The sequence below is a fragment of the Cervus elaphus genome, chromosome 28 (assembly GCF_910594005.1).
Source record: "Cervus elaphus chromosome 28, mCerEla1.1, whole genome shotgun sequence".
Classification (NCBI taxonomy): Eukaryota; Metazoa; Chordata; class Mammalia; order Artiodactyla; family Cervidae; genus Cervus; species Cervus elaphus.
The window spans coordinates 11,922,292-11,936,012 of NC_057842.1; the positions used below are offsets into that span (position 1 = coordinate 11,922,292).

At 37.7% G+C, this 13,721-nt stretch overlaps 1 protein-coding gene across 1 annotated transcript in view; it reads left to right on the forward strand.

Annotated features, from left to right (window-relative positions):
- The window catches only part of COL19A1 (collagen type XIX alpha 1 chain), a 417,920-nt gene that overhangs the window by 117,469 nt on the left and 286,730 nt on the right, over window positions 1-13,721 (forward strand). The window contains exon 10 of the mRNA XM_043890428.1: window positions 2,186-2,230. Coding sequence (XP_043746363.1) covers window positions 2,186-2,230 — 45 coding nt within the window. The remainder of the gene's footprint in view (window positions 1-2,185; window positions 2,231-13,721) is intronic.

The window sequence follows — 13,721 nt, forward strand, 5'->3', positions numbered from 1 at the left end:
TCCTCAAAAAATGTTTCAGAATGATAAATTTGTAAATAATAAGGATTTTTGCATTGGCCAGATTCTTTGGGCCTAGAATCTTTCTCTTCACCAAGGTGAACTTCATTTCATCCTTTACTGTCCAAAGGCTGATTTCTTCTCCTGGGGAGAAATATGATTGGATGTGACCAGCATTATTGGAAAAAGGGGACTGGCTTATTCCAGTTTTCTGAAGAGATGAGGGGCCACTTTGGGTGGGGCCATCTGTCATGATATCACCCAGATAACCCACCACAGGGGAGAGCATTATTGATGCAATATTAGGTGCCCACCAGTCATGTCATTTCTATGCTCCGGAGATGTTTCACAGACTTTAGGAACTGAAGTCAGAAGTTACTATGGCATCTAGGTTTTGCTCTGTAGCTAAAAATTACCATAAAAAGATAGGCAGTTGTCTATAGTTATAGCTTTTTTTTTTTTTTTTTTTTTTTTTAAATTTTTTTATTAGTTGGAGGCTAATTACTTCACAACATTTCAGTGGGTTTTGTCATACATTGATATGAATCAGCCTAGTTATAGCTTTTGAAAAAATCTTCCTTTACTTGCTTGATGAAAATACCAAGATTGATTTGGCAGAGAAGAAATGGCAAGCCTCTGCATTTCTTCCCAGCAGTTCTAGACAAAACCCAGTAATACAGCATGCGCTGCATCTGTGAGTTGAGTTGCCAGCCAAGGGATGTGTAGATTTATCTGCTGGGAAACAGTTTTGGACTTTCCAGCAGTTGTTCGTGGTGGCTGCCTCATGCTGGCATTGTGGCTGAGGTACTGGGCCATTTAGCAGCTTCGTGTCAGCTTGAATCAACAGATCAAGTTAAAGTCTATATTTTGGGAAAAATGGTATAAAAAAGATAGACCACACATTCAGTGGCAAATGTACCCAAATTTAACTTACTTTATTTCCTGGTACCTTTTTTGAGGATAGGTGAAGCAGGAAGTGAAAGTGTTAATGGCTAAGTCGTGTCTGACACTTTGCAATCCCATGGACTGTGGCACGCCAGACTCCTTTGTCCATGGAATTCTCCAGGCAGGAATACTGGAGTAGGTAGCCATTCCTTCTCCAAGGGACCTTCCCTACCCAGGAATTGAACCTGGGTCTCCTGCATTGCAGGCAGATTCTTTACCGTCTGGGACACCAGATGAAGCAGAAGTAATTATTTAATTATGTGTATATGTGTCCATATACACATACATATGATTTTATATATAATATAATAGACTATATATACACATAGGGAAAAGCTGTATTTCTTTTCTAATGTATGAATGTAAATTATATTGTGCCACTTTGTCTGAAGAATTGCAGGAAAAACCTGGAGATAAAAACCCTTCATCCCCTTGTCTTGGTGCACTCAGGAAATGTTTACTGAGTGATGCTTGTAGGTGGAGGGGTGTGTATGACCCTTCCCCAACACTTACTTGCTACCTATATTGTCATGAGTGCCTGACATACGTTTGGGATTCAGTGACTAGTTATTGATTGTATGAATGAAGCATCAGTGCTCTAAATATCTGTACAGAGTTAAGTGGGAAAAAAAGCTGGTCAGATCAGAGAGGTTTTAGTTGAAGAACAGGGGGCTTCTACCTCTCAGAGTCAATATGGTGAGTGAGAGCCCACCCTGTTCTGTGCTGGAGAGGCAGGCCATCTGGGCAGGAAAGAGCCTGGCGCTGGCCTCAGAGCTGGAGCCAGAACTCTCACCTCGTTCATCACACACCTCTCCCTGGAACGGCCTTCATGGAAGTCAGCTTGAGAAGGACGTTCCTGCTGGGTCTAGTGGAATAAACAGTGAGAATAGTAATAGCAATAGTGACTGGCAGTCTTTTCCAGGCACACTATTTGATGCATTCAATTGTCAAAAAGCCTATGAGAAAGGTCTTATGGATGGAGAAATTCAGGCTTATGGGTATCAAATTGCATTGGAAGTAGTGAAACTAGACCTTGTACCCTGGAAAATTATTCCTTCAGTGAGTAATTAAAATTTTGTGTAACGTTAATATTGGTTTTGAGCTTATATTTTAGGAGCATTTTAATATATACAGTTATTGATTTTTCAATATTAGAAACTGTTATTTTTATTGTAATAACTACATGTGTTAAAAAAAAAAGTAGGGTGCCTATTATTATACACGTCATATTCCTCTTCTACAGGGAGAGCAAGGTTTTGAAGGCAGCAAAGGAGAAGCCGGTGAGAAGGTAAAGATCACTTTTCATACTTATCTGTGAGAACAAGCTGTGTTCTTGAAAACATTCTGAACTAGAATATCTAATTTGTTTTTGTGCTATCCATAAAATCAGTTCAATGATTTTATAGAAATTCTGTAAAATATTTGTCTCACTTAGAGTAGACTTGCCGAATCAGTGACTGTCAAACATCTTTCTAAACTTGCTTAGGTGGCAGTTATTTCTGCACGTGTCTAGTCATTCCACTGATACAAAAGCAATTCAAATATTTACTATGTTTTGTGCTATAACAGCACTGAGGCACACATGATGTGTCCAAGCCTAAATAAATGCTTTATTTATATGTCATTCTACTTTATCGGTGGAATTTTACCTGAGGAAATACATAGGTAGAACTGAATAAATTGTAATAGGATCCAACAGAAAATGGGTGGCACATTCAAAATAGGACAGTATGAAAGAGTTGAATAAAGGGAATATTTAAAAGGTAGAGGCAGTGTTTTGGAAAACCAAGACTGTGCGGTATCACAGATCGGATGTAGGGAACTCCTGAAATCCCCTCATGCTGGTTCCCAGCCTCAGAGGTAAAGAAAACTCATGTGGAAAGGGCTGCAGATTGGAGCCGAGGCAAGTTGTTAACCCCTCTGTTCAAGCAATCATTCTGAATCAATTCAAACTGAAATCATTTGAATTTCAGTTCAAAGCAATTGGCTTTGAACTGAAAGCGCGGAAGATAGAAGTGTCTTATTGTTGTTTAGTTGCCAAGTCGTGTCTGACTCTTTTGTAACTGTGAACTGTAGCCCGCCAGGCTCCTCTGTCCATGGAATTTTCCAGGCAAGAACACTGGAGCGGGTTGTCGTTTCCTACTCCAGGGCATCTTCCTGACCCAGGGATTGAACCTGCATCTCCTGCATGGGCAGGTGGCTTCTTTACCACTGAGTCACTGTCTAGGATAGAAGTGTCTTAGTTATCCAGAATTTCCCTTCACACAATCATTTGCCTTCTTCTGCATTTCATATGTCTAGCTTTATTTTCAAATAGAACAAAAACAGCACCATTCCTTTGTTTCATAAAATGCCATGTAATTGGACAGCAAGAATGGAGGCTGGAAGGGGAAAACTATCATCTCAAATTAGACTGGATAGCGTGTGTTGAGTTTTCTGGGCAGTGGTCAGTAACTTGCTTCTTCATTAGGTATTTATAGAGAGAATGAGCATCTATTATAATTATAAGATAAATTATGCATGTTATAAGCTATTTGGTAATTACATTTCCTCACAGAACAGTGAGAGGGAGGCAGGACAGCTATACAATAAACCTATAACTGAGGAGGACTCCACTGAGTGATGGTTATTTTTTAAAAGAATCTTCCTTCTTAGGAGTCTCTTAAATATTCTTGCTTTAGAATAAAAGTCATTGCAAGACCATGACATTAAATGAATGCTTTATTTGCATACATTCCTATTTTATTAATGGGACTTTACCTGTAGGAATAAGAGAGAATGAGCAAGAAAAACAGATATATTTTCTGTAATTTAAAGTCACCATCTCACTAAAATCTTAGTGGCTATTTTGATATTCTACATATAGAGTTGGTATTGCTCAGTAATAGTTTCTCACAGGTTATGAGTTACAGAAAAACATTCAATACATTTGGCTTCAAAGATTTTCCTTCTAATTCCTTATATCAGTTAACTGTTGCCTTCAAATAGTCCATTTCACCAAGAGTGAAAATACTTATGGAGAGTATGGTTGAGATATCAGAAAGCAAGCAAGCATCAAAGAGAAAAGACAATATCTTGAATAATAAGTACAATTCAAGTGGTTAATAGTCAAATGTAAGATTCACATAACAATCTTTATGTTAGAAAATATGTTCTGCTTTGATTATCATTTACCATTTGTGGGACCTTTTGGCTTTTTCAGTGTTAATGCTGTTTAATTATGATACATAACCACACATATTTTTCCATAAGATAAATGACTGACATCAAGCCTTGGTTTCCATTTTTTTTTTAATTATTATTTTTTTTCCAGTGGGTTTTGTCATACATTGATATGAATCAGCCATGGATTTACATGTATTCCCAATCCCGATCCCCCCTCCCACCTCCCTCTCCACCTGATTCCTCTGGGGCTTCCCAGTGCACCAGGCTGGAGCACTTGTCTCATGCATCCCACCTGGGCTGGTGATCTGTTTCACCATAGATAGTATACATGCTGTTCTTTTGAAATATCCCACCCTCACATTCTCCCACAGAGTTCAAAAGTCTGTTCTGTATTTCTGTGTCTCTTTTTCTGTTTTGCATATAGGGTTATCGTTATCACCTTTCTAAATACCATATATATGTGTTAGTATGCTATAATGTTCTTTATCTTTCTGGCTTACTTCACTCTGTATAATGGGCTCCAGCTTAAGCCTTCGTTTCTAGATTAGTAACTTTTTGTTTCTGGATTAAACAGGAGAATTATGTGAGGCACTCATTTCGGTATGAAGCCAGAATGAAATTTTTGGACTGCTCATGTCACAATTTGTTTTCTGAACAAAGACAATCTCATTTAAATTTCAGTTCTTTGTGGAAAATCGAGTATACAGGGAAAGTAAGACTCACCGTTAGTCCTTAGTTACTTTAATGTGGCGTTTACTATGTTTAAAATTAGACTGTTATAAATGACATAATTCATTAGTTGCAAAGTGAAATAATTCAGGAAGTTATTGTTAGAGATATCATATCTTCCACAGCCACATGGCTTCTGACCAAAAAAGGAAAAGTTTATCAACTAAACGAAAATGCCACATGATGGTTTTCAGGTGATATTTCTATAAACTAATATAATAAACCAAGTAGAGAAATCTGCTGCTTTTCTTTATGGCGAGAAAAGGAGCTTTCAGGGTGTCTTAATCCAAACCTGTCACATGGTTCCTCAACGTATTGAAGATGCTGCGCTCAGTTCAGACACACACACACACGATGAAACCTGAACAAGTACAGAGGACCTCGTTTGAAAGCATGTTCCTGAGTCTATTGCACTTTATAACAGGACAGAAGCAGAATAATTTAGCTGGACATGGACCAGAGAAGTCAGTCCTGAAGTGAAAATTACTTGAGAGAATCATTCTTCCTCTCAAAGATTCGTTTACGGTACTGGTAGGACTCTCCCAGAAGACAGCCCTCTTCAGATTCGCCATGTTTTGGTTTATCTGAGGAGCGACCTTGACTCATTGCTCTGCTCCCAGCTAGAGCTTCATCCAGGGATCCCCGGATTTGACGGCATGGCCCAGAAGACAGGAAGGGAGAGGTCTATATTCTGGCTGAGGAACTGACCCCCAGCTGAGGTCTACGTTGGAATTTCTCTGTTTCTGTCAGAGTGGTCATAACCATTCCTTCTTTGAGAGATCTTCCTTAGGTTCCTTCAGTATTAACGATAGATGTGATGTGGCTACTGCTAGCAATAAACAAAGAGAAGAGTTCGCTCTTATTTTTTAAATCCATGTTGTTAAAGTGTGGTTGATTCACAATTTGTGTTAATTTCTGCTGTACAGCAAAGGGACTCAGAAATATATATATATATATATGTATATATATATATATATATTCTGTTTCATATGCTTTTCCATTATGGAAAATTCCACAGGATGCTGACTATAGCTCCCTGTGCTACATGGTGGATCTCACTGTCTATCCATCCTACATGTAGAAGCTTGCCTCTGCTCATCCCAGTTGTTAACCCGTCCCCCCCCCTCCAGCCCTGCCCCTTGGTAGCAGCAAGTCTGTCCTCTGTCTGTGGCTCCGCTTCTGTTTGTAGATAGCTTCATTTCTGTCATATTTTAGATTGCACAGTCTTTCTCTTCCTTTTACTTAGTTTTCTCTTAGATTTGCTTCAGTTCGTGTGATAATCTCTCAGTCCATCCATGCTGTTGCAAATGTCATTACTTCATTCTTTTTTATGGCTGAGTAATATTCCATTGTATATATATATATATATATGCACACATACATACATACCACATCTTCTTTATGCATTCCCTTGTTGATGGGAATTCAGGTTACTTCCAGGCTTCTTGGCTATTGTAAATAGTGCTGTGGTGAACATGGGGGTGCATATGTCTTTTTTGAATTATATTAATAGTCTTATCTGGATACATGCCCAGGAGCAAGATTGCTAGGTCATAGGGTGGTTCTAGTTTTAATTTTTCAAGGAACCTCTATTCTGTTGTCCCTAGTGGCTGCACCAATTTATATTTCCACCAACAGTGCAGGAGGGTTCACTTTTCTCCACACCCTCCCTAGCAGTTATTGTTTGTAGATTTTTTTAATGATGACCTTTCTAACTGGTGTGAGGTAGTTAAGAGTCAGCCAACTCTTTTGATGTAGCCAAATCATTTCTTGTTATATGACCAGAAATAAAGGCAAGAATTAGATTCTGAATATCACTTTAGAAAAAGACTATTTGGAAGAGGTTCAGTGAGGTGATATTTATTCCTAAACCTTGATCCCAGTCTTTACTTTAGATCTTTGTGAAAATAGGAATATTACTTGGCTGCATTTATGAAAGGAAAGAGTAAATAGAAAAGCAAAGGTAAACATCTGCTTTAAAACAGAATTCAATATTTGTAAACCATTGTTTCAGATCATGTAATTTAGCCTGCTTTTAAAATTATCATTTTTATGTTGTCAATCAAGCCTTAACTAAAGTTTAAAAACTAATTTCTTCAGCATTAAACTTGATTCTGCTGTACTTTATTGTTAAATATCATTTAATCATGAAAAGCCTGCAGTAGCAACTCTTACTCATGCCACAGTGTTCCTGATATTTTCTAGCTAAAATATTGCCCATTTTGGTTTATTCAACAGTGACACCACTGCAATGTTGTGAAGTAATTAGCCTCCAAATAATAAAAATAAATGAAAAAAAAAAAAAAGAAAACATGGGCACATGTGTGTGTGCTAAGTCACTTCAGTCGTGTCCAACTCTTTGCAACCCTATGGACTATAGCCTTCTGGGCTCCTTGGTCCATGGGATTCTCTAGGCAAGAGTACTGAAGTGGTTAGCCATGCTCTCCTCCAGAAAATCTTCCCGACCCAGGAATCAAACCCACGTCTCTTATGTCTCCTGCATTGGCAGGTGGGTTCTTTGCCACTAGCACCACCTGGGAAGCCCAACATGGGCACACATAGCAGCAGATCCTTACAAGGATCTCAGATGCTTCCGCAAGTGTGAAACTTTCCCATTTGATATTAAAGTTATTTGATCTCTTCAAGATCTTATAAGTTTAGTGAAAAGGAAAAGAACCACCAAATTACTTTTGTCCACAGCTCCAGGAGATATGACAGTGTGCAACAGTTGACATATTCTGAAGCCCAGAGTGTTTGTAATTCAGCAGGTTCTAACTCATTTTAAAAATTACAGGCAGCATCTTGATCAATGATCTCTTCTTTTACTCTGAGTTAAACTAATAACGATAACTGCAAAACTAACAAAAGTATATGATTTCTGCTTTAATTCATCTATTAAAACTTTGGAAAACAGGTTGCTGTAAATTTCCAATGACTTACTTGTGATTTGTATTTTCTTCTTACAAGAATATTGTCTAAGTCCTAAAGTACCTTAAAATATATTTGTTTAAACTAGAAAATCACATTTAAATATTTATTACTCTGGTTTTATAGCTGTTGCAAATATTTTATCTGACAGAAATTCACTGGAAAAAGTCTCACTGTTGCCTGTTTTTATTGAATTTATTTAACACATATTGCTGTATTGTATTACCATCATATAAGTAATATAATCTATAATATTCTTTTGTAGAAAATGTGATATTCAAATAAATAAATTATTAAAATAACTATTCCAATGTACAGTTAAGTATGCTTTATTAATCCAGAATTTTCTGCATCTAATCATTTGTATTTCTTAATTTTCAGATAACATATCTCAAATTTTCGTAGGCCAGCCTGGAATAAAATATGCATTTAGACATAGTGTTGATTTTATGTATGATGTGCAGCTTTTTGCCTTTGATGGGTGCTTCTAAAGGTGTGATAGGAGAAATGGAAAATGCCTACTATAAAATATCCTTCCTATCTATTTCATAACTCATGAACTCTTGCTTTCCACTCAAGAGAATATTGAAGAGCAACAGCACTGAATACATTTCCTGTTATTCTGTTGCTTTTTATTTTTAATATCAAAGTATATCCAGGACACATCATATATTGTCTTGATACATAAATGCTAGGCTAATGAGAATGATCCAACCAGTCAATCCTAAAGGAAATCAGTCCTGAATATTCATTGGAAGGACTGATGCTAAAGTTGAAACTCCAATACTTTGGCCACCTGATGTGAAGAACTGACTCATTTGAAAAGACCCTTATGCTGGGAAAGATTGAAGGCAGGAAGAGAACGGGACAACACAGGATGAGATGGCTGGATGGCGTCACGGACGCAATGGACATGAGTTTGAGCAAGCCCCGGGAGCTGGTGATGGACAGGGAAGCCTGGCGTGCTGCAGTCCATGGGGTTGCAAAGACTCGAACACGACTAAGTGACTGAACTGAACTGAATGAGAATGATTGAGGGAAGGAGGCGAAGGGGGAGACAGAGGATGAGATGGTTGGATGGCATCATTGATTCAATGGACATGAGTTTGAGCAAATGTCGGGAGACAGTGAAGGACAGGGAAGCCTGGCATGCTGCAGTGCATGGGGTCGCAAAGTGTCAGACATGACTGATTGAACAACAATGAGAATGATGGGCATTTCTTTAGTATTTTATTGATTTATTTCTCATAGGTTGATTTAAATTTTATATTTAACTGATAACAAAAGTTAGAAGTTGACTATTTTTATATTAGTACCACAAATAATTGATTTTGCCTGCCAATCAGTTCAGTTCAGTTTCTCAGTCATGTCCAACTCTCTGCGACCCCATGGACTGCAGCACACCAGGCCTCCCTGTCCAACACCAACTCCCGGAGTTTACTCAAACTCATGACCATTGAGTCAGTGATGCCATCCAACCATCTCCATCTCTGTCGTCCCCTTCTCCTGCCTTCAATCTTTCCCAGCATCAGGGTCTTTCCAATGAGTAGTTCTTCGCATCAGGTGGACAAAGTATTGGAGTTTCAGCTTCAGCATCAGCCCTTCCAATGAATATTCAGGACTGATTTCCTTCAGGATGGACTAGTTGGATCTCTTTGCAGTCCAAGGTACTCTCAAGAGTCTTCTCCAACACCACAGTTCAAAAGCATCAATTCTTCGGCACTCAGCTTTCTTTATAGTCCAACTCTCACATCCATACATGACTCCCTATAAATAACTAAAATATTGACTTCTGGCATTGAATATCATCTGGTTATAGTCAGTAAGTCAATCAAGAGTAATCATTTGCTACTAGAAACAACAACTATGTTTTCAACTAAATCAAGATCTTTTATACTGGAAGATATTTTCACTTTATATTAGTCAATTTTCCATCCAGTTGTTGTTACTGTAATTGCACATAGAACTTGAGAATTTGAAGGCATAGCTGTAATATTTTTCCCATTTAAAAATTGTTGGAGAATGAGAAAAGGCCGAAATGAGTAAGCCTATAAAATATGCGTAAATTAGTCTCCAGAACCTTCCAGGGTAGCATCTAGGTCATTTGACAGGGAACAAACATTCCTAGTTTCTATAGAACTGCTCCAGACAGAACTACACTGAACAGTTCGTTGGGGAACTGAAGGTGAGCTGTGGTGGGATAAATGGATTCACATTCCTGTGTCCCATGCCCTGCCAGCTGTGTGAATCTGGACATGTTCCTTGCTGTCTTTACCTTAGTCTCCTTTTCTAGAAAATATAGTTCCTATCTTACAAGATTATTGTGGGAATAAAATAAGTAAATAAAAGGTGTTCAGGAAATATTTATATCCCCAATAGCCAAAATGTGGGGAAAATGTCAATATTGATATCTGAAAAAAATAGATTTGGTATAATTATGGTCTAATTTTTTATTTGCCTAGTACTATTTCCTATTCTAAATAAGTAAACAAAAGACAAGAGGATATCTTAGCTACCTAATATATGTGTGTAATCACTGCAAACTTTAGTGGCTTTACATGACATTCATTTGTTTAGCCCATGCTCCTTTGGTTTAGTAGTTTAGACTGGACTTAGCTCAGTGAGTTTGTTCCCAGCTGGTCTTGTTGAGGTTTGCTCGTGAGCTCTGTTTGGCTGGCAGGTTGGCTGAGGATGTCTGGTGTAGGTTGGGCTTTGATGGACAACACGCAACTCCAGATGGTCTCCCATCCTTCAGAAATTATCCTGGTCTTGGTCTCAAGGTAAAGATGGACCAAAGAGGGCAGGCAGAAGCATATAAGGCCTCTTGAGGCCCCTAACTCAGAGCCAGCATGCCACATTGTGTTGGCCAAAGCAAGTCCCAAATCCACCCCTGATCCAAGGGGTGGACAAACAGATGCCACCCCTTGATGGCTGCAAAATCGCATTGCAAAGGGTATGGATACATAGAGGGATGAAAAATGGGGCCATTTTTGTAGTAAATTGAACACAAATGAAATAGAGATTCCTTGTCTGAGGATAACAGTTGAACTACCTCAGAGCAAAATGGGTGAATAGATATTTACTGACTTCATTATCCTTCTCTTTCTCCCCTGACTTGCAGTATAATTCTTAAGTTATGTTTAGACAATGGGACTTGTAGACTATGTCAAAAGATATTTCCATATTTGAAATGCTAGAGATGCTTTATGTATAATAGGAAAATATTATAGAAAATGAATTCATAATTAGAATGGAAATAGAGAGTTACAATGTATCAAATAACTAAGTCAAGGAATAACTTAGTTCAGATCAGTTCAGTTCAGTCACTCACTGAACTGAAAGAGTCACTGACTCTTTGCGGCACCATGGACTGCGGCATGCCAGGCTTCCCTGTCCATCACCAACTCCTGGAGCTTGCTCAAACTCATGTCTATTGAGTCAGTGATGCCATCCACCCGTCTCATCCTCTGTCATCCCCTTTTCCTCCCACCTTCAATCTTTCCCAGGATCAGGGTCTTTTCTAATGAGTCAGTTCCACCCATCAGGTGACCAGAGTATTGAAGTTTCAACTTCAGCATCAGTCCTTCCAATGAATATTCAGGAATGATTCCTTTAGGATGGACTGGTTGGATCTCCTTGCAGTCCAAGGGACTCTCAAGAGTCTTCTCCAACACCACAGTTCAAAAGCATCAATTCTTTGGCACTCAGCTTTCTTTATAGTCCACCTCTCACATCCATACATGACCATGGAAAAACCATAGCCTTGACTAGACGGACCTTTGTTGGCAAAGTAATGTCTCTGCTTTTTAACATGCTGTCCAGGTTGGTCATCACTTTTCTTTCAAGGGGCAAGCATCTTTCAATGCAGTCACCATCTGCAGTGATTTTGGAGCCCAAGAAAATAAAGTCTGTCATGATTTCCATTGTTTTGCCATCTATTTGCCATGAAGTGATGGGACAAGATGCCATGATCTTAGTTTTCTGAATGTTGAGCTTTAAGCCAACTTTTTCACTCTCCTCTTTCATGTTCATCAAGAGGCTCTTTAGTCCTTCTTCACTTTCTGCCATAAGGGTGTGTCATCCGCGTATCTGAGGTTATTGATATTTCTCCCGGCAGTCTTGATTCCAGCTTGTGCTTCATCCAGTCCAGCATTTCGCATGATGTGCTCTGCATATAAGTTAAATAAGCAGGGTGACAATATACAGCCTTGATGTACTCCTTTCCCAATTTGGAATCATTCTGTTGTTCCATGTCCAGTTCTAACTGTTGCTTCTTGACCAGCATACAGATTTCTCAGAAGGCGGGTCAGGTGGTCTGGTATTCCCATCTTTAATAATTTTCATTCTCTCTAAAAATGACTTAGTACTTTTTTTAATATAGTATTGTGTGCTTATCAGTTTTAGCTAAATACTGAAACCAGAACAACTGGAAAAAGCAGATCAGAGTTGAAATGTATTTGTAACATTTCACCATTAAAGCTTTCTTGGCAATTATGCCTAGTATTTAAACTAGTGCAAGAATGTAAAATACTGTTATTAATAAGTATAGTACTTGCCTATTATCACTTTAAAGCAACTGTCAACGTGTCATGTCATTTCCTGTGAATTCTTTCTTGGTTCCCCTTGTAGAATCTAATGAACATGTTGGATGTTGGACAATGGTTTCATTTACCTTGGTAACATGTAACATTTCTGCAACTTTTAGGAAGGGCTTACTTGTTTAATTTGACAGCTGACTTGAAAAATGAGCAGAACAGATGGAGCAGAATAATAACTATGATTTCAAAATACACAGCAATTTATCTGTGGCCAATGCCAATTGGTATGAGAGCAACCATGCCAATTTTCAATTAGCCATGGTAGCAGGCAGTGGGGAAGTGTAATGATAATCCCACGGCCAAGCTGGAGGCTTAACATTAGTCCCCACTGATCGTGTATCATTTTCTTCATTCTTTACAGGGCCAGTGAATAACTCTAGATTATGTCAAATATGTTGTTGTATATTTTAATAGTGATTATAGAAAAAGTAAAATATCAAAAAACAAGATATGAAAAAAAGAAGAGTAACCATCAGGGGCTTTCTATTTCATGATTATTAGTCTTTTAAAACATTATTTTTAATAACTGCTTAATATTTCACTGTTTGGATATATAATATTTTATTTGACCAATCCCTTGTTGGAAATATATCCTTCCTGTTTGTATTTTTTAGACTGTTTCTGCTAGTACATGTAATGCAGTGTCAGCATACTTTGAACAGGCATCTTTAAGTATATCTCTTGTTCTTTCTTTAAATTGGATTTCTGGAATGGGAATTATTGGGTTGATGAATATGCAAAATTTTAAGATTCTTGGTACATGTACTTACATTACTTTCACCAGCGTTTTATTCAATCTGTTTACAAACTAGTGTTAAGTATTAATTTTTCAATTTTTAGTCAACAAACATTATTTCCCTTTAAATTTTTACTTCTTTAATGACATCAGATTAAGCATTTACACATACAACAGTTCGACATCATATATATTATGAATATTGTTTTCATCTTAAGGTTTGTCTTTAGTATTTACTGTTAATTGATATACAGAAATTCTAAATTTCTTGGTTGATGGTGTTTCTTTTCTAATTCTTTAATTCCTTCTATGTTTTGATATCCTATGCTTTCAAGAAATCGATTAAATACTCACTCACATTTCCTTCTAGTTTTCCTTTTACACACTGTAACTCTTTCTTCCACCTAAAATGTATTTTGGTGACTTTACTGAGATGAAGATGAAACAAATTTTCCTTCAAAGCCTGTCTGATAATAATTTCCTTACACATTTGTTCATGATGCTTTCTTTTCCATATACTAATTCTTACATACCTAAGATCATGTTAGGGGTATCTGTTAACTGCTATATTTCTGCCACATTATTTTAGCTTTTATGATGCATTTTAACACTGCAAGCAAAGG